The sequence below is a fragment of the Amblyomma mixtum genome, chromosome 1, assembly GCF_055824585.1.
Source record: "Amblyomma mixtum isolate Tamu chromosome 1, ASM5582458v1, whole genome shotgun sequence".
NCBI classification, from domain to species: domain Eukaryota; kingdom Metazoa; phylum Arthropoda; class Arachnida; order Ixodida; family Ixodidae; genus Amblyomma; species Amblyomma mixtum.
Genome location: NC_143012.1, coordinates 77,169,325 through 77,196,580, shown reverse-complemented (window position 1 = coordinate 77,196,580; position 27,256 = coordinate 77,169,325). Strand labels below are relative to the sequence as shown.

The 27,256-nt window shown below is 48.3% G+C and overlaps 1 protein-coding gene and 1 pseudogene across 1 annotated transcript; one reads left to right on the top strand and one right to left on the bottom strand.

Annotated features, from left to right (window-relative positions):
• Positions 1-3,630: 3,630 nt before the first annotated feature.
• Positions 3,631-27,256, bottom strand: part of LOC149366839 (uncharacterized) — a 33,417-nt pseudogene continuing 9,791 nt past the window's right edge.
• Positions 9,176-14,525, top strand: LOC149366840 (uncharacterized). Its single transcript, XM_089552648.1, has 3 exons — positions 9,176-9,780; positions 11,859-12,096; positions 12,947-14,525. The coding sequence occupies exons 1-3, from the start codon at positions 9,596-9,598 to the stop codon at positions 13,694-13,696; spliced, it is 1,173 nt and encodes a 390-aa protein (XP_089408774.1). The 5' UTR covers positions 9,176-9,595; the 3' UTR covers positions 13,697-14,525.

The window sequence follows — 27,256 nt, the reverse complement described above, 5'->3', positions numbered from 1 at the left end:
CTCCACTGTATTAAATGATGTCTTCTCCAGCTACTTCACGAAATCCCTGCCAAACGACTTACCTTACTGTTGCGCCCATAATTATCTGCCAATGTATCCTGTTATGGAATCGCCAAAATCATTGACGGCCTGAAACCATTTTCAGCCGCCGGCATCGACTGCATTAACTCAAAATTTCTGAAAAGCACTAAGATATATTCCTCCATTATTCTTTCTAAATTATTTCAGCAGTCTCTAGAAAATAGCGCGATGCCGGCCGACTGGAAGATAGGGAAGGTGATTCCAGTACATAAATCTGGAAACAAGCACTCACCTTACAACTACCGGCCTATTTCAATAACCAGCATCCCCTGTAAGATCCTAGAACACGTTCTTTTTACACATATAACAAATTTCTTAGAGTCAAACTCGTTTTTTCATCATGCACAACACGGTTTTCGTAAGTCATATTCATGTGAAACGCAACTTGTTCTTTTTACTCATAAATTGCATGCAATTCTTGATCATCGTTCCACAGCAGATTGCATATTTTTAGCTTTCGCCAAGGCTTTTGATAAAGTTTGTCACCGGCTTTTGCTACTAAAACTGCGCATGATAGGGCTCGATACTGACGTACTAAAATGGCTAGAGTGCTTTTTAACAGACCGTCAGCAGTTTGTAGCAACTAATGGAACTAACTCACATTTACACCCCGTTCTTTCTGGCGTTCCTCAAGGTACCGTGCTTGGGCCCTTACTCTTCTTAATATTCATTAATGACCTGCCTGATTCTGTTACATCATCAATTCATTTATTTGCAGATGACTGCGTCCTTTTCCGTGAAATAATAACCGACGATGACGTACGCGCAATTCAAACTGACATTAACAACATCTCCTCTTGGTGCAAAGCATGGCAAATGACGCTAAACGTTAACAAGTGCAAATTCCTGCGCGTATCAAGGTCATCTAGCAACTCACCTACGTATCACCTTAACAATGTAGCTCTCGAATCAGTAGCGTCATACAAGTACCTTGGCATTCATATCGCTTCTAACCTTAGCTGGAACAGTCATGTCGAATTCATTGTCAACAAAGCTAACCGCATGCTAGGCTACTTAAAACGGAACTTTCGCTCGGCCCCTTCTTGTACCAAGCTTCTCTTTTATAAAACGTTAGTTCGTTCGCAACTTGAATACGCATCTTCAGTTTGGGACCCGGGCACTACTGATCTCATTAACCAGCTAGAAATGATTCAAAATAATGCAGCTCGTTTCATCTTCTCTAATTATCACCGCACCGCTAGTGTATCCTCAATGAAATCTAATCTCAATCTGCTACCCCTCACATTTCGTCGAAAGCATGCACGGTTATGCCTCTTTCATAAGATATTTTACCATGATGACTTACACGATAAATTGCTCATTCCGCCTTCATATGTATCACCACGCATTGACCACGCTGACAAGGTTGGCATAAATTCATGCAACACTAAATGTTTCTCCGATTCATTCATACCCCGCACATCTAAAGACTGGAACCGCCTTCCCTCTTCCGTTGCAACAATTAAAAAATTTTGGTTATTTCAGTCTGCCGTGCGCAATATAGACCATGCGAGTTCTTCTTAACATTGTATAAAACCTACCTCTTTCCTGTGTGTTCATATATTATTTAATTTCACCACTGTGAACTCTCAAACGGTAGCGCGAATTTCATTGTGTTATATTAAGTGTTATGGGACTGTGTTTAGATCATTTTTAACCAAACTTAACTGTCACTTACAGTATTACTTGTATGTTTTTGTTGCTGTGCATATCTTTTGTTTGTTTAATGATTAAAACCCACTCCCCTCTGTAATGTTTATACCCTGAGGGTAATAATAATAAATAAAAAATGATAATAATAAAAGGGCGAGGATGGCTTTGCCATTGTGTTGCATAGTTGTGGGTCGTATTACATCCCTGTGCAGCTGGAGGAGGACGTCCTGTGCAGACATGCGGGGTAGAAAGCTGAACATGGTGACTGCAAAGAAGCTCTTGCTCTCCAGGTATGGAGAGATGCGATTTCGTACCATTGTCTCCATAAGCTTGCCCGCACATGGGGTCAGTGATATGGGCCTCGGGTTCTCCGTATTCATGGCCTTACCTGTTTTTGGGATAAACGTTACAAGTGACGTTTTCCATTCGGCAGAGAGTGGACGCCCGCCCCAGATCTGCTTCAGGTGTTCTAATAAATGGAGGTAGGCTGAGTCCGGTAGGTTCGCCAACAGGTTCACTGTTATGTAGTCCAGTCCCGGAGACGTACCCCGGCGCATTTTTGCTAAGGCCGCCCTAAGATCGTGCAACTCAAAAGGGGCATCGAGTATTTCATTACGCCTGCCATAGTATAAGCACTCAGGCCCAGTCGGGTCCTCTGTACAACAGAGATATCTGTCGCTCAGAGTGTCCGCAAGTTGCGCCGTCGTACCTTGTACTTGTAGAGCCAGCCGGAGCTGCATTTGCGTCTCCCCTCTCGTTTGGAAGGGGTCGATTAGCCTGCGAAAGAGACGCCGCGGCTCCTTCGAGTTCATCTGATGAGCTGCACGTCGCAGCGTGCTATCCAATTTGAATCTGAGAGTTCCACAGCATACGCTGCAGCCTGCTCTGTCAGTTTGGCTATGCGGGCGCGTAGTTTGCGATTAGTTTTCTGCCTTTTCCACCGTTTAGTTAAGCTCCGGCGCGCCTCCCACAAAATCAGGAGGTGGGTGTCCACTGCGGGGATCTCTTCGGTGGTTTGTAGAGTAGTGACGTGTTGTTTCTGAACGTTGTATATGTGGTTAGCTCACTCCGCGTAGCCGCCGGAAAATAGTACGGGAGGGATAGTGTGATTCCGGAATTTGTGCCAATCGGTCAGCTTGGCCTGTCCCCATTTTTTGCGCGCTGCCTTAGCCACGATTGTAATCCGGAGAAGGAAGTGATCGCTGCCTAGAGAATCTCCCAAGTTCTCCCAGGTAGCTCTCTAGCATTTTTAACGATAGAAAGGTCAGAACACGTGTCGCGTGTTGCCGAATTGCCCACTCGGATCGGATACGCCAAGTCCGTGAGCAACTTGAGGCTCAGGGTGGAGATGAGCTCCGCCTGCTTAAGTCGTCTTGCCTTTTCGAAGTGGTAGCCCCAATGAAGGCTGAGAACATTGAAGTCTCCAACGATCACTAGAGGCTCTTTGGCTGCCATTTTGATCGCGTGAAGGAAGATTTCATTGAAAGTTACGCTAAGCTTACGCGGAGGGCAGTATATGTTGAGGATGTGTATCGACGGGTCGCGGCGTCTGAGAGGCAGTACCCGGACCATTGTGTATTCTTGCTCGGTGCTCAAGTCTAAGTCGACCTGAACCACGGTTTAAGCCTTATTAACCAGGATGCACGTAGGGGACCCCCCCCCCCCCCCCCTGGAAGGTGCTGTAGCCCAAGAATTCAGCGTCTATGCCGGGCTCCTGCAGGGAAATGAGCGCCGGCAGGTCACCCGGGGACTGCAGGTAGAGCTGGAGGTGCGACCGCATTTTCTAAGCTCTGCATCCCCTGCAGTTCCATTGGATAATCTGGAATTTTTCAACGATTTTAACACACCTGTTAGATCTGCTTGCCATCTTGTTGTATTTATTGACAGGCGAGCGGACTAGCTCTGGCCGGGAGCCGGCGCAACCCCAGTGAGGGGCCGTATCGACCCACTTACAGTCGAGCCTGAAAGGTGTTCCTCCGCTGCCTCGCGGGAGGCTGTCTTACGTTTGAGGTGAGGCGATTCGCAGCTAGCGGAGTTCTTAATTTGGGTGCTGACCCAGGGCTGAACGGCTTTAAGGACGGAGTCAGTGACCTTGGCCATAAGGTCGAGAAGTTGTTGGGTTAAAGCCGCCTTGAACATGTCCTGTAAGGACTCGCGGACTGCTGACATGATCTGATTCGGGAAGGCCGCCACTTGCTCCTCCAGTTCCTCGGTTTGGCGCTGCAGTGCGTCGAGGCCACCGACGCGAAAAGGAGTGGAAACTGATCCAAGTATCGTGTCCTCGCTCTGTCTCGAGAGGCTAGTGAGGCAAGATACTACGGATGATCCGTCATCCTCGTTATCTGGCTCAGCTTCCTGCATTGGTTCGGACGAGCCGACCTGTTTAGCCTCTAATTCTTGAATTTTGCGCGCTAGAATTTGGTTTTGGCGCCTGAGCTCCTCTACCTGCTGCTGTAGGGTGGTTTCGGTAGGACGGGGACGGGTAGGAGGCCTGGAGACTGCCCTACCCCAACTGCTCACCTGTGGTTGGACGGGTTCCAAGGGCGGGAAGTCCCTTATGTGGAGGACTGGGGGCACCGCCTGGGTTCCGGACTTAGGTTTCGATGGCCCGGTTTGGGCCTCGGGTTCCTTAGCGGCTGGCGCTTTCTTGGCCTTGCGCGGAGGAGCCTGCTTGGGCACCGTCTTCGCCTTCGGCTTGGACCCGGATGGGAAGCTCGGTTTGATCTATTTCCGGAACCGCCCGGCAGAGCCGGGAGCTCTGGTTGAGTGGCAACCTCCGCAGATGAGGCACATCGGACCACACTCATGTTCCGCTGGGCCGTCAGGAGTGGCATCAGGAACCTGGATCCCGCAGCGTTTGCAGCGCCCTGATTGCGGTCGCGGGCACGCATCAGCCCGATGGCCCACTGTGCAACAGCGGTTGCATGCAGGCACTGTCTTCTTGTACAGGAGAACAGGGAGCCGTTCGTAGCTTTACAACACCATCCGTGGCACCTTGGTCTCCGCGAAGGTGGTCACCGCAACCGGGGTTCGCCGCAGCTTGTGCACAGACACCACATTTGATTCCGCACTAAGTTTGCGTTTACCGCTTTCGGACATTTCTTCTGGCGAAACAGTCACGGCGCCTCGACAGAACGCACCTGTGAGTTCGGGGTGCACCCGGAATGGTAGCTCGTGTTCCGCTACCGGCAGCATAAAAAATTCAGGGGGCACTTTTATTGCGAAAGCAATACTACTCCCACTTTCAAGCCTTCGTGTGAACCAGTCGAAGTTACGTTTAACCTTAGCCGAGTGAATATGGGCGACCAACTCGTGGGTTATGGGCGACAACTCGCTCCGTTGTTGTGTTGCGTGGGGCGGTCATGCGCGCGCGTTCATGCGAAGGAGTAGGCAAGTTGCCGCTGTGACGTCATACCAGCTGTAGATTATGGGTGACCGACTCGCTCCGTTCCTTCTTTCACTCCTACCTTCCTCCATTCCCTTACGGCGCGGTTCAGGTGTCCACCGATATATGCGAGACAAGTACTGCGATTTCCTTTCCTCAAAAACCAATTTACCAACCAATTTACCAAGCCATAGGCCGTCAGTGTTCGTTGTGTTCACTGGCGTTGACCACGTTTTGCACTCCGATCATTTTAAGGAAAGGAAGTTCGCATAATGGCGCCCTGGGTCAGTGGACGCCTGAAATGTGCTCATCGGCCCGTGGGATGATGAGCGAGAGAGGTGTGATTTGCAGGCATTGACAAGGATGTGCCAGAGACGCGGCGCTAAAGCGATAGGCCATAGGCGTTCATTGTGGTTGTCAACGTTTTGTACTCCGACCATTTTAAGGAAAGGCAGCCGACCACGCGCGGCAAGGCTGTGGCGTGGCATTTGTGCGAACGTCACTTGCTCCTAGCGCATGCGCAGTATGGTCGTGCAAGAGCGCGCGAAACGACGAGACTGTGGGCAATGTAGCTCACGCAGTAATATATGGTAACGCGCAGGTGTTGCTTTCGCAATCCTTCGGGTTTAACCAGAACTAAACCACGGCCATTTTTTTTGCTCTCTAAAGTTCTGCAAGGCGAAAACTTTTCCTGGCGCACTGTTTATTTTTATTTGTTATATTTTTCATATTTTATTTTTTCATTTTATTCTTATTTTTATTTCTTATTTTTGTTTTCCTACTTCACACACTTTTATTTCATTTTATTTTATTTTCTTATTTTTATGGCTCGTCTCTTTTTCCTTTTTTGTTTTCTTTGTGTTTCTTTTCTTCGTTATACATTTTTATTTTTATTGCTGTTAATTGATTTATGAAACCCATGCATTCGCTAGATGCGCCTATATTCATTCGCAAACCTTGGGCCTTCGCGGCGGAATGGTAGCGTCTCCGCTTCAAATGCCCAAGGCCGTGGTTCGATTCCCAGCCTGGACGCAGTTTTTTATATGCGAAGCATATTACTAGAGCTACACTACAGCCCGTCGAGCGCGGCGGTGGAGCTATCACTGACCTTTAGCGTGACCATGTGACACCACGTGACAACATGACGTCACAACAGAGGAGAGATGGGCTGCTGGCTCGCGCGGTCGGCCGCGTTGGTGGAGGCTCCACATCAGAGGCGCGGCGGTTGACCACGTGACAACATGACGTCGCAGCAGAGGAGAGATGGGCTGCCGGCTCGCGCGGTCGGCCGCGGCGGTGGAGGCTCCACATCAGAGGCGCTGCAGCTGACCACGTGACGCTACAGCAGCGGTATAAAGCTGTGTTTGCTCGCTCTCCGGGCAGAAGACTATCCTGCTATGGAATATCTGTTCTCGCTTCGGCGAGCGCGGCTTCGGCCGCATATCTGTTCTTTTGAGCAGCGTCCGCTCTGGCGGAGGCAGTTTTTGCTGCGACGCGCGTCTTTTAAGGCGGAAGCCTTTAATGTCTCATCGTTGTAAGCAGCAGTTGTCGACAGAAAATGTCACGCTTTTCAATTGGTGGAAACGGTCGTGACGTCACAGTGCGCGAATTTCAAACCGGGCCAATTGTACTTTGGCTAGTAACCATGCAACCAATTGAAGGGATCGTATAGTGATGCTCCAAGTAAGTGGGACTGAGCTTAGTTAACTGCTTAATTACCCAATTAGCCTAATTACCTTTACTAGTCAGGCCATATAAATAAATAAAACCGATTAAGAAATTGGTAGAGATCAGGAATCGAACCCCGGTCTTCGGCGTGAGAGACGAGCATGCTACCCACTCCGCCATGCCTGCTCGATGGTTTGGAATGAACAAAGGCGCGTCTAGTGAATACGGTGTCTTCACTCACTCTCATACTCCTCCATTCCCTTCCCGTGAGGTTTAGGTGTCCACCGACAAATGAGAGACAGATACATTTCCTTTCCTCAAAAACCAATTTACTGACGAGGGAGGCGTAGAACCGAATGGGCGATGGCGTTCTATGGACTCCTTGGCAGCGTTGCAAGACGCTGTCGCGTTCCACTCTTAGGGGCATCAGTGACCACACTTTAGGTGAAAAAAGCGCCCCCCTGAATTTTGTGAGACAGTTACTGCGTAATTTCCTTTCCTCAAATACAATTTTCATTCCCTTCATTACGGCTCCTCTTTATCTATCTTCTTTCACTTCCACTTCCTCCCTTCCTCTACGGTGCGGTTCAGGTGCCCACCGAGATGACAGAGAATTACTGCGCCATTTCCTTTCCTGAAAAAGCGTTGCGTTCAAAGGGCAAGGCATCGCGCTGAACGGGTGGTGTTCCGTGGACTCCCTGGCAGCGCTACAACGCGCTGTCGAGTTCCACTCCTAAAGGCGAAGCTTAAGCCTCATTAATTAGCAGCTAATTAGTATTCAGGCATTAATCTGTAATTAACCATTAATTAGTGATTTGTCATCACTTAGTAATTAGTACTCAATTATATGTGACGTCACCGGTGTCACAGAAGCAGCGAAGGTGGTGCGGAAAACGCTTCCGCCTCTACCCACTTTAGACAGTCAAAGTGCCCCCTGGATTTTCTTTCCTTTTTCTCTTTCCTCTGATCTTTTAACTCTCCTCTATCTGCACGTGGCAGCGGTGGTGGCTTGGCTCAAGCCAGTAGGCAGGCCCGTGCAATTTCCTTTTCATCCTTCTCTCAGTGACAACAACTCTCCGGGCTCTTACGAGGCGGCCAGGTGTTGGGATGCCGCCTAGAAGCAGGGCTGATTTGAACGAGAAGCGAAAGCTTCAGCGTGCCACAGAGACCGATGAAGAGCGGGATGAACGTCTGGCTAAGCGGCGTGCTCAATATGCGGCTCGGCGACAACGTTCTACAACAACATGTATTACCAAGCGTAGCCATCAATATGCTTCGCATCTTACTAGGCTTAACCTTAGCTAAGCCTGAGCCATTTTTTATTAAGTAGTGGCGCCGAAACGCTGACAAATCTGCCGACACGGATGCTAACGACAGTATTAGGCATTAAAGGCTTTCGCCGTAGAGGTTTTAGTATAGCGTATGAGCTCTTACGTACGCTATACGCAAGCATTTACCGGGGTTACCGTGGAAGTCGCAAGAGCACATTTAGTTTACCGTAGAACCGCCCGAATGCAACGATAGCTAAGGCCGCAGTGGCGCCATCTGGTGTTATACTGTGAAAACATTTTGTGTCGTATTTTTCGCGGTTAGCCAAGGAATTGGCCAAGCTGATCCAAGTCGTATCACGTAGATAGCCGGTTGCATGGAGTCCCCGATGAGTCGCGCACTGCGCAGTCGAGGCAGGGCCTAGCTTTTTTTTAAATTTTTTTAGGTAACCGAACCGAGCAAGGTTTTGTAAGAACGTCATGGTATGTACTACTATTCTCTCGGACCCCTACTGCCCTACAGCCGAAACGGCCGAAACGGCTACTTTTGGCAAGGCTACGACTACCATGGCATAAAAATCAAAATCAAGCCAATCCACAGTCGGCGGTTTTTTGATAGGGTTATGAACGGCGCAATAGTTACACAGAATCCAAAATAGGGCAAGTTTATCACTCATTCGTTCTGCAGTCGGCGAGAGGAGGCAAAGCGAATATCACACGTTCTATTTAAGGGCAATGAATGTGCCTAAAAACGCAATAACATGACATCTTATCTCCGAAGCGGGCGACGTGGGCACCGCCGTGTTGACAACGCTATTTTTCCTGGCGTACGCAAGAGCACGCACGATAAATTCGGAAAATAGCGTACGTAACGCGAACGTACGTTAGCCATCGGTTTGAAATAGCGTTTGACGCATGCGCAATACGAATGACGCTATTTTATAGCGTTCGCTATGCCTTTGCGTATGTCTACTTACGCATTACTAAAACTCTCTGATATCTTGGAGTAGCTTCTCCGCGGCGTCGACTGATTTCAGCTAACATACTAGCACGTTTTGGTCCTAATCGGGCCACACCGCAAGTACCGCATTTATGAGGGGTCCCCGATGATGCTGCGGATTGCAGCGCCGGCTTGTCCAGGACCAAAAGTTGCCTTGAGGTCGACCGTGTTTTGCGGTTTGGGCACCACGACGATGTTTTTTTGTCGATGCGCAGCGTGTTCTGCGGCCGCCACCGGAGTCGCTTGGAGCGCTTCGCGGCTGCGTTCAGGGCACTCCCGCCCCGCGCATGCGCAGAGCTAGCCGGCGCCTGTTGCTGGGCGGCACCAGCACCAGCGTTTCTCGATGCCGCCGCCGCGTTCTTCTTTCCGCGCCAGACGCGCACCATATCGTGGAGGTATTTGCGCCGAACGGGTGGCAGCGTTCCGTAGACTGCCTGGCAGCGCAACAACACGCTGTCGAGTTCCACTGATACAGGCGGATCTTTGTGCGGAAACGCTTCCGCCTCTACGCCCTTTAGACAAAGTGCCCTGAATTTTTCTATGACGGCAGCCGCTCTAAGTGGAAGAAAAGCGCCACGTGCACGTTCGAAGGAAGAAGTTACTGAGTACAAGAAGAAGAAGAAGGAAGAAGTGCCGGCCATGGAGATCGAAGATCTGCCGGAGAGCCTTCTCTTGGAGGTGTTCGGGCACCTGACGTCGTTCGACGATGTATGCGCCTGCGCGGGGTAAGTCGGCCATCACTGCTACGCAGTGCATCACCTTCCAGTCGTTGCTTCGGAGCTTGGACGAAGCATGTTAGCCGAAAGATGCCGGCGTGGCACTACATCGCTGAGCACGTATTTCTCTCTCCACTTTATTAAATGTGGCATCAAGCGCTATTCAACGCTTCTTTCTAGTTTATAACGATAGTGTACTTAGTGTGATTCTGAAGACATAAAACTACGCAGGAGAGAATACACAGAAAAGATGCAGACAGGACGATCGTAGAATAACAACTGATTTATTGAACGAAACGACATTCCTTCAAGAGCTACGAATGCGCAACCAAACGTAACGCCAAAAGCAAAAGTACCCAACTTATCAACCCAAAAGGTCAAGTTCTTTCGGATACAGGTGATTTTATGCCTCACTAACGCATTTTTCCGCACCGTAACTAGCAATTTGCCAGGCTTCGAAAATCTCGCGTACCTCCTGTCCATCGCGCAGCCTGTAATCTTCGTTTGCTTGAAAAGCGGCGTATAAAATACTTTTTTCTTCTTGTCATTGATTTGAAAGCGAGATTCTGGAAGCGTGGCAAATTGCTAGATATGGTAGGGAAAATATGTTAGCGAGGCATCAATTCACCTGTATCAGAAGGAACTTGACTTTTTGGGTTGATTAGATTGTGTACTTTTGCTTTTGGCGTCAAGTTTGCTTGCGCATGCGTTGCTCGTGAAGGAAGGTCGTTTCCTTCAATAAATTAGTTGTTAGTCTACGCTCATCCTTTCTGCATCTTTTCTGTGTCCTGTCTCCTGCGTAGTTTTATGTCTACAGAATGCCTTACCAACTAGCCTCTCATCACACTCTTCTATAATTAGTGTGAGCTAATAACAGTTAGGAGCCTGTTTTATCTTGGATTACCCATTAAGCTTCAGCACATGAAATAAACCCGCGCCCTGCGTAGATATGATGCGTCCCACCGTCTTTGTAGCATCTCAGCACTTTAGCACTGAGGAAAGTGCGAAGATTCCTAAACAAATAAGATCACATAGATCTAAAGATCTCCTGCAGGCCCAGTTGCCGGCTTATCGTCTCCTCGCGGTTATTGCCGAAAAGCCAGCAGCAGACGTGTGTTCGGAATAGTGGCAGATAAACGTTGCGTCATATGTTGAAACAAAGGTGCGGCACAGCAGCTCACGGCCCAACATCCATCTGTATGAAATTCCACATTCCTGAGTCTCATACTCTTTTGAAGCTTGCGTGCGCGTTATGGGACCTTCCTCTGCACCTCAGTGGTATATACACGCCAGGGTTGCCTTGCAGTGACGAGGAAGCTGGTCTTCCTGAGGGAACTGACATGCACCAAACTAATCTGCAAAAAGGTGCATAAGGCGGGCAACTACCGATCAGTCAGGATTTTCTAACAAGCTGATCTGCTAAAGGTGCAGAAGATAAGTGACTAGCGATCAGTCAGGAGTTTCGGTTTGGACGGGCGCAGCTGCTAGCCAGTCACCAGTCGCGTCCCAGATCTAAGTGGAGGATATGAAATTGATGTGCAAGATGTAATTTTTCGTATTGGTGCCAGTCCGGGGCCTCTCATCCGCACGTACTATGTATTCCCCTGTAGAGTGGCAGAAATCCGAATAATCACCATAGCGAAGACCATGGCGTGGTAGTAGCGACAAATGGTTCTCTCCATATGTCGACGGAGGTGTAAGGTTGGTGTAGCAGGAATCATACTCAGGCAATGTATTCCACAAACGTTCAGAACGTGGAAAATTCCGCTAGCAACGAGGCCATCAGTAAGCGGCAAGAGAATATTATGCCTCCATTGCCACGTCTTTATTTGTACCCTCTTCAGTTCAGAGCGGTGATGAAAATCACCCTGCCGGAATCCTTCATGTACACCTTGTCTGAATGCTCTAGAGGTCAGATCACTCTTATCTTCAATACATTCTGGCTCTACGACGGTGAATAAACGGCTCATGAACATCGGAATTAATGAGCCTTGCCTCTGCTAGAGCTCACGTATACGTTACCGCTTATATATATATATGTCAAATAAAACAACGCGACAACACTAGCGCACGCCTCTTCATTCCAGGGTATGTGGCCGATGGTGGCGTGTGGCACGCGACTTCTCGCTGAGGCGCGTGCTACGCGTGACGTCGTTTCCGCTCAAGGCTCGACAGGTGCACAGCCTTCTCGAGGCCCACGTCGACAAGAACATCGTGGAACTGCACATAACCCGTTCCATGGACACATCCACCGCCGAGGATGAGGAGAGAGACTTTCCGCGAGCGTTCTTCGCCTACCTGGCCGATCACTGCCCCTCACTCAGGGTGAGCGTTTCATGATTGCTACGCTTAACGAATGGTCCCCTCGTTCAAACCCGAGCCCAAAGTCTTATACGAGCGCTATGGGACCGGAGTAGTCGATGTGGAAGAAACACGTACATTCTGTAATAAAAATAGCGCTTCTTTAACGCCAGCAATTCTTGTGATCTTCAGTTAGCAGGTCGTCAAAGTTTTAAATGAAGAAAAACGAATGCTCAGTCGTTTTTATCCGGATGCCTTCCCTCATCGATAACACCAAATTACAAAACATGGATGAGCTGCTCTAGGATCTGGGCCCACTCTGGACGACAAAGTAGATGAAGTTACGGACACCAAGCATGAAAGCGGCAGTTAGCCCTGGGATCCGAAGCTCCAGTTAAATTAGATTTCAGCTATTTAAGCGCACTTCGTGACTGAACGGGGTTTGATGTTTAGAAAATTAAATTCTGGACGTGAACGTGAAATTCTGGACGTGAATGCGGGAAAGGCTGCGCGGTAGCCGAATCGTTTTAGGCATAGAAAAACGATGCTGCTTTGTTACCACTGTTGGTGGTTTAACACCTGCTTGGTGACGAGGTTTTTTCATGCTAGAGACCGTTGGCATAGCAACAATATGACGCTCCAGTTGGCTTCCTGTCAGCCAATATGGGAGGAATTGACGCTGACGTCTGGATTGAATGGATAATGCGATATAAGAAAGTTTCCCATCTCTAGCCATCCCATACAGCGCTGTTGTTGTTTCCAACAGACTGAAACGTCAACTTCTTGATAAACACGCAACGGATAAATACGGGGAATTCCCACTACAAGTGGTAGCGTACTAAAAGGTTCTACAAGTGTCCTCACTTGTTCGCAGGTCTTGCACATGACTCACGCCTTCCTCGCCCGTCACCTTCGAGAGAACAACGTCACAGTGTGCGACCTGCCACCGACGCTCACTCATCTCTCACTGCGCCAGTCGTGGTTCAGTCCGGAGCAGTTCTTCACCGTCGAAGACGGCCGGCCATACCCACGCGACCTCCGGCTGCTGGACCTCGCCGAATGCGAATTCGCGCCTGCCATCGGGCTAGCCAAGCTGGAGCTGTTCTCGTCGCTTCGCGCCCTTAGCTTCGAAGCCTGCTACCTGTTCAACGACCAACGCCTGACCGACGTACAGCCCGTGATCGCCAACCTCGTTGTCTTCGATATTGAGCGCACGCACGTGAGGGACACGGGTGCCGAGATGGTGCTCTTGCACGGTCAGAGCCTGCGTGTTTTGTTCTTGGGACACACGGCATTCACCGGCAAAGCATTCAAATCAATCTACATGGGAACAAATGGAACCCTAAGGCTGGGTCTAACACATCTATGCCTGAGGAACACGTATGTGGGAAAGAAGCCCCTTTACAGACTTATAAGCATGGCTCCCCGCTTGCAGTGGCTCGCTGTGAGCAGCCCCCACACGACGGAGCGCGTCGCGGTGCGCGTGCGTAACGCCTTGCCCAGTTCTTGCCGCTACTTGGAGGTCTTACCAAGCTCCGACCGAACGAGGCGCCTCTGCCAGCACTTCACGTGTGACTTCATTAAGAACTTGAAGCTAGGTGCCCCGCCAGGTGAAAACTGCTGAAGCGTCCTTTTTTCTTCTGTGGTTTATATGACCTGATTTTTCACCTTCAAGGGAACTCCGTGCGTTGACTCTTTGCTCAGGTCGTTGTGCTATTCGCCAGTCAACATAATTTTCGATACCCATGAAGGTTTAAGCAAAGCTTTGCGTTTTGCAATTCTTGACGTAATGATGGGTCAAAGGAGAATACCACTTCGGGTCAAAATATCGCTTGAATGGTCAGAAAAAAAAAACGGTTTTAGATCATCTCGGACAACTACACTTATTATATATGAGCTGTCAGACACCATAAATGCAGTGTTCGATATGTGGCCTTCGTTTTTAAGACAAAGCGAAATAAGTCGTTTACGCGACGGCATTGTTTCATGTCATTGAGCTTGGCACGGCGCCTCCTTGTCTTCATGAACGCGTCCTCCGGACCAATTTCTTGTCGCAACGTTGGTGAAGCTCCCTGAGGCACCTCTTCTCTTGTTCACTTTTTTGACCTAAGACAGTCAATGAAGATATGCTTCGCCGTTTTTCTCCCCTGCATGCTCTAAGTGCAAATATTGTTTGATCTATCAACAATATTGGAGATACCCGTTTGTCTCCAAGATTGCACTGAAGTCTTGTTAGTTGTGTATTCTCCATGACGCTGGCAGCGCGGCCGGCGACGATGTTTTGTCTTGATGAGTCCAGGGAGCGTAGTGAGGTCTCCCAGTCCTCCCATGTTTGGAGTGGTGCCTGCCCGCCGGGTGAAGGTGAAGCCGGACAGGCAAGGAGGATATTGGGTCAGGTTTTCCTTCTGTGCATTGGACAGAGGGTAGGAAGGTGGGATGGTTCGGTATTGGGAGAGTAGATAGGGGGTAGAGATGGTCCGCGATTGCAGACGGGGCCTTAGGTGTTGCTCCCTTGTAGTGAGGGAGGACTCGGGGCAAGGGGGGGGGGTATAATTGCCTTTAGGCATGAGCATTCGCAATGAGTTCAGCTCAGGTGGACGCGCGCTCCTTTGAGAAACTCCCCATGAGGTCCGCCTGTGCGCGATTTCTAGACCCTCGGGCTAAAGATTCGGCGGCCTCAATGCCTGGGTTTCCAGAGTGCGCGGGCACCCAGATGAGCTCAGTGCTGCAGGAGGAGGGTGGTTCTGGGTCACTATTTGTTAGGTAGCAGGGTAGACTTTGCCCCTAGCATAACTTAGCATTACAGTTTTCGGTAGACTAAGTATAAAGGTTGCAGTAGAGTTGCCGAGCGCAAGCGCTATAGCTATTTATTCTGTTTACTCTGGGTTAGTTCCCTGGTGTAATTCGGTTGTAATTGGAGCGATACGCGGAGTATACGCAACCGCTGTGGCTCCGTGCTGGTCACATGCAGCATCTACCCATACGGTGTTCTGTTCATCGCCGTATGGTTTTGAAGGACGACGTCGTAAGGAGGTCAATGATCTCTATGCCGATCTTTTCAATGACTTTGTTGGTCATGGGATTAACATGAGAGCTCCTGCTGTCTTAGTAGGTGCTATTCTTAGTCGCTCAAAAACTTCAACACGCATTCTACTTAATGTGCGGCATCGGTTGATAGTGGTGTCAGGTAGTACTTTAGTTGGAGTTACTACTCGCAGATAAACAAGTATTGCCTAGCGGTCGGGTCGTCGTTGGAGGCCTGCGTATTTTCTGGGCAAAGACAGTTGGGAACGACGAGAAGGTACGTGGTCTTTGTGGGGCAATAGTTCTTAACGAGAATCCTCTTCATCTTTTTCCTCTTTTACTCCCACCTTACGGCGCTGTTCAATTATACACTTGAGATGTTGAGACAGATACTGCGCTATCTTCCTTTCCTCAATAATTATTATTATTATTACTCTTAGCGAGAACATCTTTGTTTACGAACTATAGGTATTGGCGCCGGCACACATCGGGCGGAGGGGCTGTTTTGCCTTCTTTATAGTGAATGATGATGATGATGAAAAACGTTTATTAAAGGCACAGTGCCTTCGTTGAAGGGAAGGCTGATCGAGTCCCTAGTCCGGGACGCCGTTGGTGAAAGCCGCTGGCCGTGCTCTGGCGTGAAGGCTCGTTGTTCCTCGAGGTCCGAGCTGGACAGGGCCGCCTCCCAGCCCTCCCGTGTTGGCTGATTTATGATGTCAATGCTGTCATTTTTCTGACAAGCCCATACCATGTGGTACAAGTTTTTCTTCTGGCCACAAAATTTGCACTGTGCCGAAAAGGACTCGGGCTCAATGGCGTTAAGCGTAGCTGGGTTATTGAAAGACATAGTTGGTAGCCTGCGAAGGTGACATTCCTCTGATTTAGTGAGGCCCTTAGCGGGCCTCGGGAGTGTATGCCTTTCAAAGCGCAAATGTTGCAATATTTCTGAATATGTCGTTAGCGGAGAGGGGGAGCCAGAATCAGGAAGGGAGGACGTAGAAGGATGCCGGGGAAGAAAAGCTCGGGCCGAAGCGTGTGCGCGCTCGCTTCCTTCAACTCCCTGGTGACCTGGTACCCATATTAATTCCTTCCGTTCAGCTGAAGTCCTACGACAATATTCAGCTGAGGGTCGTAATACTGCGATGGGTCGAAATCGGTTGCGCTCCATGGTCCCATGAAGGCGTATTCATCTTCATCTTTTTATGGTGCGTCGGCGAGGTCTCATGACAGGCTGCATCGATAAACTCGGCCTCATTGATAAAATTGGTAAATTGTTTTTTTTTTGAGGGAACGAATTGGCGTAGTATCTCTCTCACAGATCTCGTGGACACCTGAACCGCGCCGTAAGACAAGTGAGGTAGGTGGAAGTGAAAGAAGAAAGAGCGGAGGTGTCGTAGTGGAGGTCACTGGAATAATTTCGACCACATGGGGATCTTTAACGTGCACTGACATCGCAGAGCACACCGGCGCGTTTTAAGGCGGAAGCCTTTTATGCCTCGCCGTTCTAAGCAGCAGTTGTAGATAGAAATGTCACGTTTTTCAATTGGTCGAAATGGTCATGACGTCACAGTGCGCGAATTTCAGACGGGGCCAATTGTACTTTGGCTATTAAAGATGCAACCAATTAAAGGGATGGTGTATTAATGCTCCAAGGAAGTGGGACTCAGTTTAGTTAATTGACCAGTTAGGATAAATAACCATTCCAGTCAGACCAGATAAATTAATAGAACCGAGTAGAAAATTGTTCCTGTTGGGGAATCGAACCAAGGTCTCCGGAGCGCGAGACGAACACGCTAACCGCTCCCATGACAGCTTGTTGGTTTGGAATGAACAAAGCGGCGTCTAGTGAATACGGTCTCTTCGCTCACTCCCATCTTCCTCCCCGTTACGGTGAGGTTCATGTGTCCACCGAGATATGCGAGACAGATACATTTATTTCTTCACAAACCAATTTAGCGACGAGCAATTCGTAAAGCCGAACTGGCGGTGGCGTTCTCAGGATACCTGGCAGCGTTGCAAGACGCGGTCGCGTTCCACACTCAGAGGCGAAGCTTAACATCTTAACCACACATCAGTCACACGAGCAGCGGCACCGCGCTTAAGGGTTTCGCCCCACAACTCTTTAGGACAACAAAGTGCCGACCTGAATTTTATTGGGAAAGCAATACTACTCGCCCTTTCAAACCTTCGCGTGACCCGGCCACAATTACGTTTGACCTTTAGCGGAGTGAATATGGGCGACCAACTCGCTTCTTCAGAGAGCCCGGCTGCAGTTACGGGGTGTGTTTGCCGCGCTGCGCACCTGTGGCGCTACTGCCGCTGTGACGTCATACCTTCTGTAGATTGTTCTCTTTCTCTCAGTCGCAACAACATCAAAAACAAAATCGAAAAAAAAAATACCGAAGGCGCTTTGAGTCGTCGCGCAGCGGCGGCCGGTAGCCACGTGTGGTGGTGGTGAAAATATTTTAATGAAACTTTTTAGGAGGTTGAAGCGGCGGGTGGAGCTCTCATTCCGGAGCCCCGTTGGCGTAGGCTGCTGTCCGCGCTCTTTCGATGAGTTCTTTTTGACTTGTTTCGTCCGAGCTGGTCAGAGCTGCCTCCCACCCCTCCTGCGTTGGCTGGTTATTGACAGTGACCGCCTGATTTCGTTGGCAGGCCCATACCATACGGTACAGGTCCGCCTTCTCCCCGCGGAATTTACAGTGTGAGTCAAATGACTCCGGGTCTATTGCGTGTAGTCTTCGTGCGTTGTTGTAAGTGTTGGTCTGTATCTTTCGGAGGTATAGTTCCTCCCCTTTGTCCAGTGTCTTAGCCGGCGTAGGGTAGACCCGACGGGATAATCTTAAGTGCTGAAGTATGTCGTTGTAAGTTAGTAGTGGGGTAGGAGGTTCCACGGCGTCCGCAATCGGTGCCCGGGGGAGAAATGCTCGGGCTGAGGCATGTGCGCTGTCGTTCCCTGGGATGCCCTGGTGATCTGGTACCCATATTAAATTTTTGTGTGTGGGTTGGTAGCCATGGGTGTAGCTGTCTTCCAGGATTTTAGATGCTCATGGTGCGATCCTGCCCCTGAAGTAATTGCGATACGCAGTTTGTGAATCTGTAAGAATATATTCTGAGCTAGTGTGTGTTGCAGCTAAAGCAATCATTACTTCTTCTGCAGCCAGTATGTCCTGGCTAGCCAGTACTAGTCCGTCCATTGTTTTGTTTTGGTGCACTACCGCGACGGCCGTCATTCCCTGCTCGGGACCCGCAGCATCAACATAGAACACGCCGTCGCGCTCGCCGTAGTGCCCTTTCATACCTTCGGCTCGTGCTTGTCGTCTTGACTGGTGGAAATCGGGGTGCATATTCCTGGGTAGTGGAGCTGCCTTGAATTGTCCTCTCCATGATGCTGGAATGTCGTTTTTAGAGTCTAGCTGTCGGGGGCAATTGATGTTTAAATCATTGAGGACTTGTCGGCCAGTCCGACTAGTAGAAAGCCGTACAACCTGCGCGGTGACATGTGCCTCTATTAGCTCCTCTATCGTGTTATGCACTCCCAGTCGTAAGAGCCGGTTCGTCGATATCGCAAGAGGAAGGCCCAGTGCCTTCCTGTAGGCTGTTCTGATTATGACGTATAGATTCCTGATGTCATGCTTCTTGAGGCGGAGGGAGGGTACTGCGTAGACGACGCGGCTTACGACGAAAGCCTGCACCAGTCACAGGGTATCTTCTTCTCGCATCCCTGATTTCCGCGTTGTTATCCTGGCGCTCATCATGGTGACTTGCTCGCTCACGAGCCGTAGTTTCTGGAGGGTGAGGAGGTTTTTGCCGTTGTTATTTATGTACAGACCTAGTATTTTGAGGGTCTGAACTTCCTTGATGGACGAGTTGTCACTGCGGATGTTGATGGTGCCCTGATTATTGCGTTGACGGAAGACTATGAGTTACGACTTTTGGGGAGAGCAGGTTAGACCACACGCCCGTGCATAATTTTGAACTATTGCTGCCGCTGTTTGTAGTTGTTCTTCAACAATTCCCATACTTACCGTGGTTGTCCAGATGGTTATATCATCAGCGTACAGGGCGTGGCGTATGCCCTGTACCTGATTGAGAATGGGTGGGAGATTTAGGAGTGCAATGTTGAAGAGAATTGGGGATAGTACTGCCCCTTGCGGAGTGCCTCTCGTGCCCATCTTCACTTGCGTTGTTTGTTTTGTGATGGTGCTGATGTTTACGGTTCTGTCCATAAGGAAATGGCAGATGTATGAGTAAACTCGCTGGCCGCAGTTCGTGCTGTGGAGGTTGTTTAGGATCGTGGAGTGATTGACGATGTACAACGCTCCTTTGAGGTCGAGAGTTAGAAGCGCTCGGTCACTGTTTCTGAGTGCGGGATCAATGACTTCGCGTTTGAGTTGCAGAAGCACATCATGGGTGGACAAGTTTGCCCTGAATTCAAACATCGTGTGTGGCAGTAGCTCATTGTCCTCAAGATAATTGGAGAGACGCGCGTTGACTGCCTTTTGCATGAGTTTGCCTGCGCACGACGTGAGGGATATGGGGCGCAGGTTTTCGATGCTGATTTTCTTGCCGGGTTTGGGGATGAAGTATATATTGGGTGTTTTCCATGCTTTTGGAATAGTGCCAGTACGCAAACATTCGTTTTTGTAATCCGTGAGTTGCTGCAGAGCCTCCGTGCCGAGGTTGGCCAGAAGTCCGACTGTAATTTTGTCTTGTCCCGGGGCTGTGCCTCGGCGCACTAGCAGATATGCGCCGAGCACGGTGCAAGAATATACTGAGGTGTTGACACTGCGCCCGCCGGAGCGTCCAGATTATGTTCGGCCGCGGCGGGGCGGGTCTTGCAGTTCGGCTGCAAGCCGACAGATGGCGCCGACGTCAGCGAGCCCAGCTGAGCGGTGCTGGCGCCTTGAGGTTCCGCTACCCAAGCTCGAATTTCGCTTTGGTGGCGTGAATTGAATTCAAAGCGCTGAGGAAATTCGTTGCTTGAAATTCAAATGAGTAGTAGTGTGCTAGTCTTAAACCTTCGTTTGTATGAAGTTATCTTGCGTAAAGAAGTTAATGATATGGACTCGGTCGAGCAGCACTCGAAGCCCATTTACGTTTCGCTTCCTCGCTCAATTCATGTTTCATTCGACCTAATCATAGATCTAAGCATAATAAATGTAAGTGGGGGTCCTCGTGCCCTTTTCCGCTCACAATGGCGGAAAATTATTGCACCGGAATTTTTTTGCTTCACGCTTATCGTTTCTTATTCACTCTATATGAAGACCATTCAAACATTGTTTCGTTGAGTGGGCTAATTTTCAAGACGCAGCGCACTAGTATAGCACAGCTATTTACGACTCAAGTTGTGAAAAGGCTGCGTATTAGGTAAAAACAGTCTGGCGCGGTAAATGTATCAGGCGGGACGAAAGGGCGAGTCGGATCATGGACCATAACCCAACATGAAAGCTTGAGAAAACGGCATTTTTATTCGGATGCAAATTATCATAGAACGGGTATAATTTTCAATGAGCTCCTTTTCACTTTACACTAAATGGATCTTTAAGGACTCAAGTGTGCAGGGGTCAGCGTTCAGTTAAGTACGCTTTCGGAACTCGCAATGAGGTGAAAAATATAAGGCAATCAGCATCTGTCATGTACACCCACAATTAAAAAACAGAACGAAATTTTTCAGAACTTTATTACACACCATATGCCCAGTGCAAACAAAAACTTCAGCAACTGGGTTAAATGTTCAAGATATACACAGTGTCTCTGCGCGGTAACAGCAGTTTTCCACCTAACGTAAACAGCAAAAGTCGCAAAAACTCTTGCTTGTATGAACATATTAATGAAAATTGCGGTTAAGAGGAACAAAGCTTAGCCAGTTTCTTTTTTCTTGAGCCTCCTTTCTCATGTTGATGTTAACATGCCTGCAGTGCTGCCTCATCCGCATGCGAACATAGCAGTGAAGCAACTGAGCCACTGTTTCTTCCTTGTGCTCATCACATGGAAAAGTAATGGTGTAGGTGTCAAGAACCCCATCAATTGTGTCCCAGTAGACAGTCTGGGTGTCTGCATACGCTGCAAACAAATGTTGAGTTTGTTTCAGTAAGTTATAAAGATGCATATTTGGATGTGTAAGGCCTCCTCTGTCCTTTGAATTTGTCAGTGCTGCTTCAGCAGTACTGCTCTTTTCTGAACTGAACGCTGATTTGCATGTAGGACAGTTGGTGAAGTTTTTCATTTTTCTGCTCATGAATCCTGCTAAATAAAAGATAATGCAGTCTTCAACTTCAGCTTCTGCTCCTCCTTTTGTTTGGCTGATGATGTCATCACATTCCCAGTCGTCTACGCAGATTAGGCTCTCCAGTTTTGCTTCACATCATCTACAATGTCAGCTGATGATGCTTTGACATTGTTTGGGCTTATCAGAGCCCTAAAATCTGACACATCTAGGAGAGGCTTTTCCCCTTCAACTATTCTGCAGTTGTCAAATTTAGGAGGCTTTAGAAGGGTGTAAATAGACAATGACTGATACAGCTGCAAGAAAGTTGGCATTGAGGGGTGGTCATATTGTCTTCCAGCCAGTCTTACCTTTCCAAAGAAGCGTTCAATTGGATCTTGGTTCATCTTGCTTGTTAAAACATATTTAAAATTCAAATCCTGCAAGAGAACATTACAAAGGTCTCTTGTGGATTTCAATGTGACTCGAAGGCCCTCAGATGTACTCTTAGTGAGAAACATGTCTTTTGTTATCAAGCCGCGCTCAAGTTCCTTCTCCCAGCTGTCAAGCCATTGTATGCCACGGCTGATAACCCCAAGGTCTGAATTCTGCCTTGTAATGCCTTCAGCCGGAAAACGTCGGTTCAGTGCATCGAAAAGGTCATTCAAAAATAAAGTAAATTCCTCAGTTGCTTCACTGTCGCTAAGACGGCGCACACCTTGTTCTGTGTAGAATTTAAAGCCCGATGCCATAGAGCGGCTGAAGATTTGCGTTGCCAATTTTACACGCATGTTTTCACATGTAGTTGGATATATATGACTGTGTGTTATCTTTGGACACACCCGTAGGCCTCTAGCTTTGTCCTGGTCCTCCTTATAAACTGCACTATAATCTTCCCGTCTAATCCATTTGCCTTCCCTCTTCAGGTACCTCTGCTGCTTGAGGCGATTCCTAATACATTTAAATAAGTATGGCACATCCGAAAAGGCGAACACCTTTCTTGTAGTGTCACTTGGGTGGGCAAAGGAGTTGCAGCAGTCTTGAAGGCTCCCGCTTATACCTAATGTGCTCCACATACTTCTATTCGTCGACGCCCCATCACAAACAAAGCCATGAATTTTGGCACCAGCTTCTTCCATCAGCACAAGTGCTTGAAGTAGCAACTGCGCAAGAACGGTGCATTTTGTTGCACCCTTGGCAGCGAAGACTCCAATTGGTTGGGCATAGCTGTCACCAATAGGGCAAAGCATAAAAACCAGAGCATGGTCAGTAAGCTCGCCTGAGTCTGCTGTGTCTGAAGTCAGTCCTACATATGTCATTGTACTTGAATTGACACGTTTACACTTGCGGACTTGCATTTCGTCAAACAGTATCATACCGTGCTGTTGAAAACTGTCCTTCTTCGCCAACTTCTTCTTTAGAGCATCAAAGAACTTGCTGTCAAAGCCAGACTTGAAGCCGATCGTCGCCATGTAACAACGTATTGTTCTGTAAACGGAGAAAAAACCAGTCACACAAGACGACGGACAAGAAGAGTGTACACACCACAACGACTGGACTAACAACTGAAGTTTATTGGAAAATACATGGTCCGAGGAAGGCCAGCAGAGCATGCGCAACAGCATCATCACTAATCACTGCGCAAAAAAGAGACAAAGACAAGAAATCTAAACTATCGTGGACGACCTAAAAAAGCAAATTCTTTTTCAAGTAGGCGCACCGAAGTTGTGCTTATACAATCAGAGCCTAACAAACCGATATGATATGCCTCCAGTATTTCCCGCTCCTGTTTTCCCTTGCCTCGACCAAGAATGGTGGTATTGCCGAACAAAGGATAACAGCCACATTCATTGCAATGGCGAGGCAAGTTTGCACCGCCACCGGACCCCAGGGAGGAGTGATGCTCACGAAGCCGGTCATTAATACACCGGCCAGTTTGGCCGATGTAAACTCTCTCGCATGTGAGGGGGAACTTGTACACCACCTGTGCGACACATGTCGTGAAGCGATTCTCATGCTGCGTTGTGCAAACGTGGTTCCTTTCCCTGCCTCGAGAAATGCGCGAACAGAGACCCGACAGCTTGCAAGGAGCAGAGAACACAATGCTCACTCCCTGCTTGGCCGCCACTTTTTTCAAGTTGTGGCTCACTTTGTGCACGTACGGCATGACCTCGAACTTCTTTCGTTCAGTTGGCCCAACGTCAGTCTTCTTCGTGCGTCCTTTCCTGAGGTTCTGAAGCAGCGATTCAGCCACTGCCTTCAAAAGTGGTTTAGGGAACCCCGCGGCTTCCAAACCTTTGCACTGATTGTCAAGGCTGGTTTTGATGGCATGGTGACAGCTTTTTCCCAGTGCATTGCGGAAACAGTTCATCGCAATCCCTCTCTTTACAATCTTAGAGTGCGCAGAACCGAAAGGTAACAAAGCTTTCTTGCTTCTAGGCGAAAACATCCAGCATAAATGGCCATCGTCAAGGAATGTTAGTTGCAGTTCTAGGAACCTGATAGAATGATTGCTAGGGAGTTCATGAGTAAAATTAAGAGTGCGTGAAGAAGCTTTAAAAGCAGTCAAAACATCGTCTACTGCTGCGGGCAGAGTGTCATTAGGTGAAAGGTCTAAAAATACTAAAAAATCGTCCACGTACCTAAAAACTTTGCACACACGCTTGTCATGCAGTAAGTTTTGAAGTGTTCTGTCAAATTTTGCTAAAAATATCTGGGAAAGCGCTGGGGCAACGCTAGAACCAATACATATTCCATTTTTCTGAAGGAACAAGGAACCTTTGAATTCAACAACAGTAGATGACAGGTAAAAAGATAACAACTCCAAAAAAGAATCAACCGGCATGCCACATGCGTTCTGAAAGTTCACAGGACTGCAATAATCAATAAGATCACGCACGGCTGCAAAGAGTTCATCGTGGGGAATGCTGTAGAAGAGGTCCTCAATGTCAACCGAAAAAGCCGTGGTGGCACCGGGGATGCCGAGATTAAGTGCGTCAACAACCGCAGGTTTTTTCTCCGTTTACAATGTACCAACTGGCCCGCATTTCAACCCCTCTGTATTGTTCTGATTGATGGCAATGTTACGATTTCATTTTCCATCAGAAATTTGTATCCTGAAGGTGACCGAATATGTAGGAGCAGACAGAGCTGTATCCAGCTGTCGGAATACCTTCGGCCCTTCTTTGAATCAACCTTTCCGGCTGCCACACAATCTTTGAAAACGAGCTGCTGAGCCTCGGGAAGGATTGCCTCCTTAAGGAGACGCTCAATAGTGTCTTCATTTAGATGTTTTAGCTTTTCTTGGCACTTAGCAAGTTCTGCTTCAACTTTTTTTTCCCCGTTGAGAAGCCGTACCTTAGATTTCTAACAGGCAATTCTCGCTTTGCGTATCGTCTCAACTCTGCACTTTTTTGATGGACTTGCTATGAGACGAACATGCCTTAATTTTCTTTTTTTCTTATGCCTGGCATGATGGATACGGAGCACATCTTTCAGTCGTTCACAAGCCTTGCAGATTGTTCCTTCAGTAAGCAGCGTACATTTGTTGTGCCGCCACATTCCACAGATATCTACATATGCACACTCTGGATGGATGTTATTAAACTTTTCTTTAAGGGGCCACCGGTGCACACATGCATGTCATAGAAACAATGAAGAGCACTTTCTACTGTATTTATAGAATTCATACTTCTGTCACTGCTCACACTCTCGATAGTTACAGAGCGGCCATGAACAAATGTCCTCACTGAAATAGAGCCGTCAGTGGAAGGTGTTACCTGCACTGTTTTGCGGAGATAAGCATGGTGGTTACAGTCCAGATTGTACGGCAAAGCCGCTTCAGAAAAAATCACAGCATACAGTCCAAAGTACTTGACCACTTGCACTGCCCATGCTTTGCTGGGGAGCTGAATACTTGATGCATGTTTGGAAAGCAGTGAAAATGACAGCGGCTCTTCCCTGCCCAGGGTGGGCGAAGGTGTGGCGTTGGGCTGTTTTTTGTCTTTGCTATGTTCTGAGTTTCCTCTGGGTTCAACAGGAATCCTGTTCATGCTGCTGAGTTGACAGGAACTGGCTGCTGTGCCGTCGCCTTCCGGGCTGCAAATCTAGACGACAAAAGTGCGCAGGAAGATTAAAGTTAATGATGGTATAACAAGCAAAGCTCGAATATCGAGATACGCAAGCAACTTGCAGCAACAATCTGTGCTAAATAGCCCTGAAAACTGCAGTGTAAAAAAATTTCAGCTTCAACACTCACCATGCAGGTTGCTGGAAGAGCTCATTTCACAATGATGCAGGTAATCCATAAACTGAGATATGACAGGATGTTAAGAAAAAATAATGCTGAGTATAGTTTTCTGTCGGCCGAAAAAGCACGAAGTCATTGCAGTAGCCAAAGCTAGTTTACCTGGCATTCTTCTGTGTCCTGAGCTGAGCAAAGCGTTCAATCGGGTTCCCTTCTTTCAGGTATTCTTCTGAATTCATAGAACTGTAGGAATGAGACGAACTAGCAGCGACGGTGCTGTCTGCAGCGCAGTCCTGAATCGTGCTGTCAATCTGCATGAAACAAAATTGTGTATAGAAAGTTTACAACTATTTAAAGAAAGCAACCGAGCGCGCATAAAACGAGTAGCTTACCTGCATCGAACTTGGTTTAGCATCACGAGGCGGTGTATTTGTTGAAGCACCATCAAGTGCCAGTCATGGCATCAGAGTGACAGAGTCAGAGTCAAGATGCTGCCGCTTAACCGCTGGCTCCAAGGCTGTTTCCGGATCTACAGGCATACAGCAGGCAAGGAAGCTTGGAGAGGCTGCATGGCACCGCTGTCGTCGACTTTCGGCCGACGTCGCTTGGATGCTTGCGCAGGAGGTTTCCTCTTCCGAGTTGGCTTTCTAGGTCTCTCTGGCCGCGTGAGATACTTGGGACAGTTCGGAAATAATGAAGGAACTGCATCCCTGGAAAGCACGGGCCTCTTTTGCTATATGATCTCCTAAACCTTCCTGTGCCCTCACCTATCCACATTCAGGCATATGCAGATGACACCATTGTACTCATCCCTGGCAAAACTAGCCGCGAGTTGTCAACGCTGGGCTCAAATGTTTTAACTTTAATCCAAAACTGGTGTACGACGTCCCGCGTTCAGTTAAACCCAGAAAAGTGTTCTTATGTTTTGTTTTTTAATGGAGCTCCGGCCTTACATAAGCGTAAGCCGACTATTCGACTAGACACTTACAGTCTCAAGTGTGAACCGAGTATTAAATTATTAGGTGTTGTCTTTGACTCTTACTTAAGCTTTATTCCCCATGTTAATTATTTGCAAACGAAAATTCTTGCATCTACCACCAAGCTCCTTAACTGGTTCCATTTCCATTTTCGTGTTTCTCCTTCTCATATGCGCCAAATTTATCATCAGGTTATTCTCCCTACAATTACCTATGCAGCCCCAGCTTGGTGGTTTCATTGCCCCCTTTCTCGGCTAAGAGATCGTGTTTTATCGCTTCAACGAATTCCCCTTCTGGCTCTTACTGGTGCCTATCATACTACGCGAACCTCTGCTCTTCATGTTCTTGCGAACGTTCTTCCTCTGCCTATCTATCTGGACCAGTTATGCGCAGAGTTTATGCTTTTCACGTTACGTCAATCCGTAGTGTACGGCAATACTTTTTATGATCCCTCTCACATTCAACCTTTACTTGATCCCTGGTCAGACCATCCCTCATTAAAATTTAAATTTTCTTTTGTTCAACTTAGTTCTCAAGACGCTGTATTCTTTTCTTGTCAACGTGCCCTGCATATTTACACTGATGGGTCTTTCACTCCTCGCTCAGCTGGTGCAGCATTTGTTGTTCTTAGCTCAACACAAAATATTGTCCATGTACACCGTCTATCTTTAGAACCACCCTCTAGCGCCTATGCCGCTGAGCTTGTAGCCTTTCATTCTGCTGTTGTTT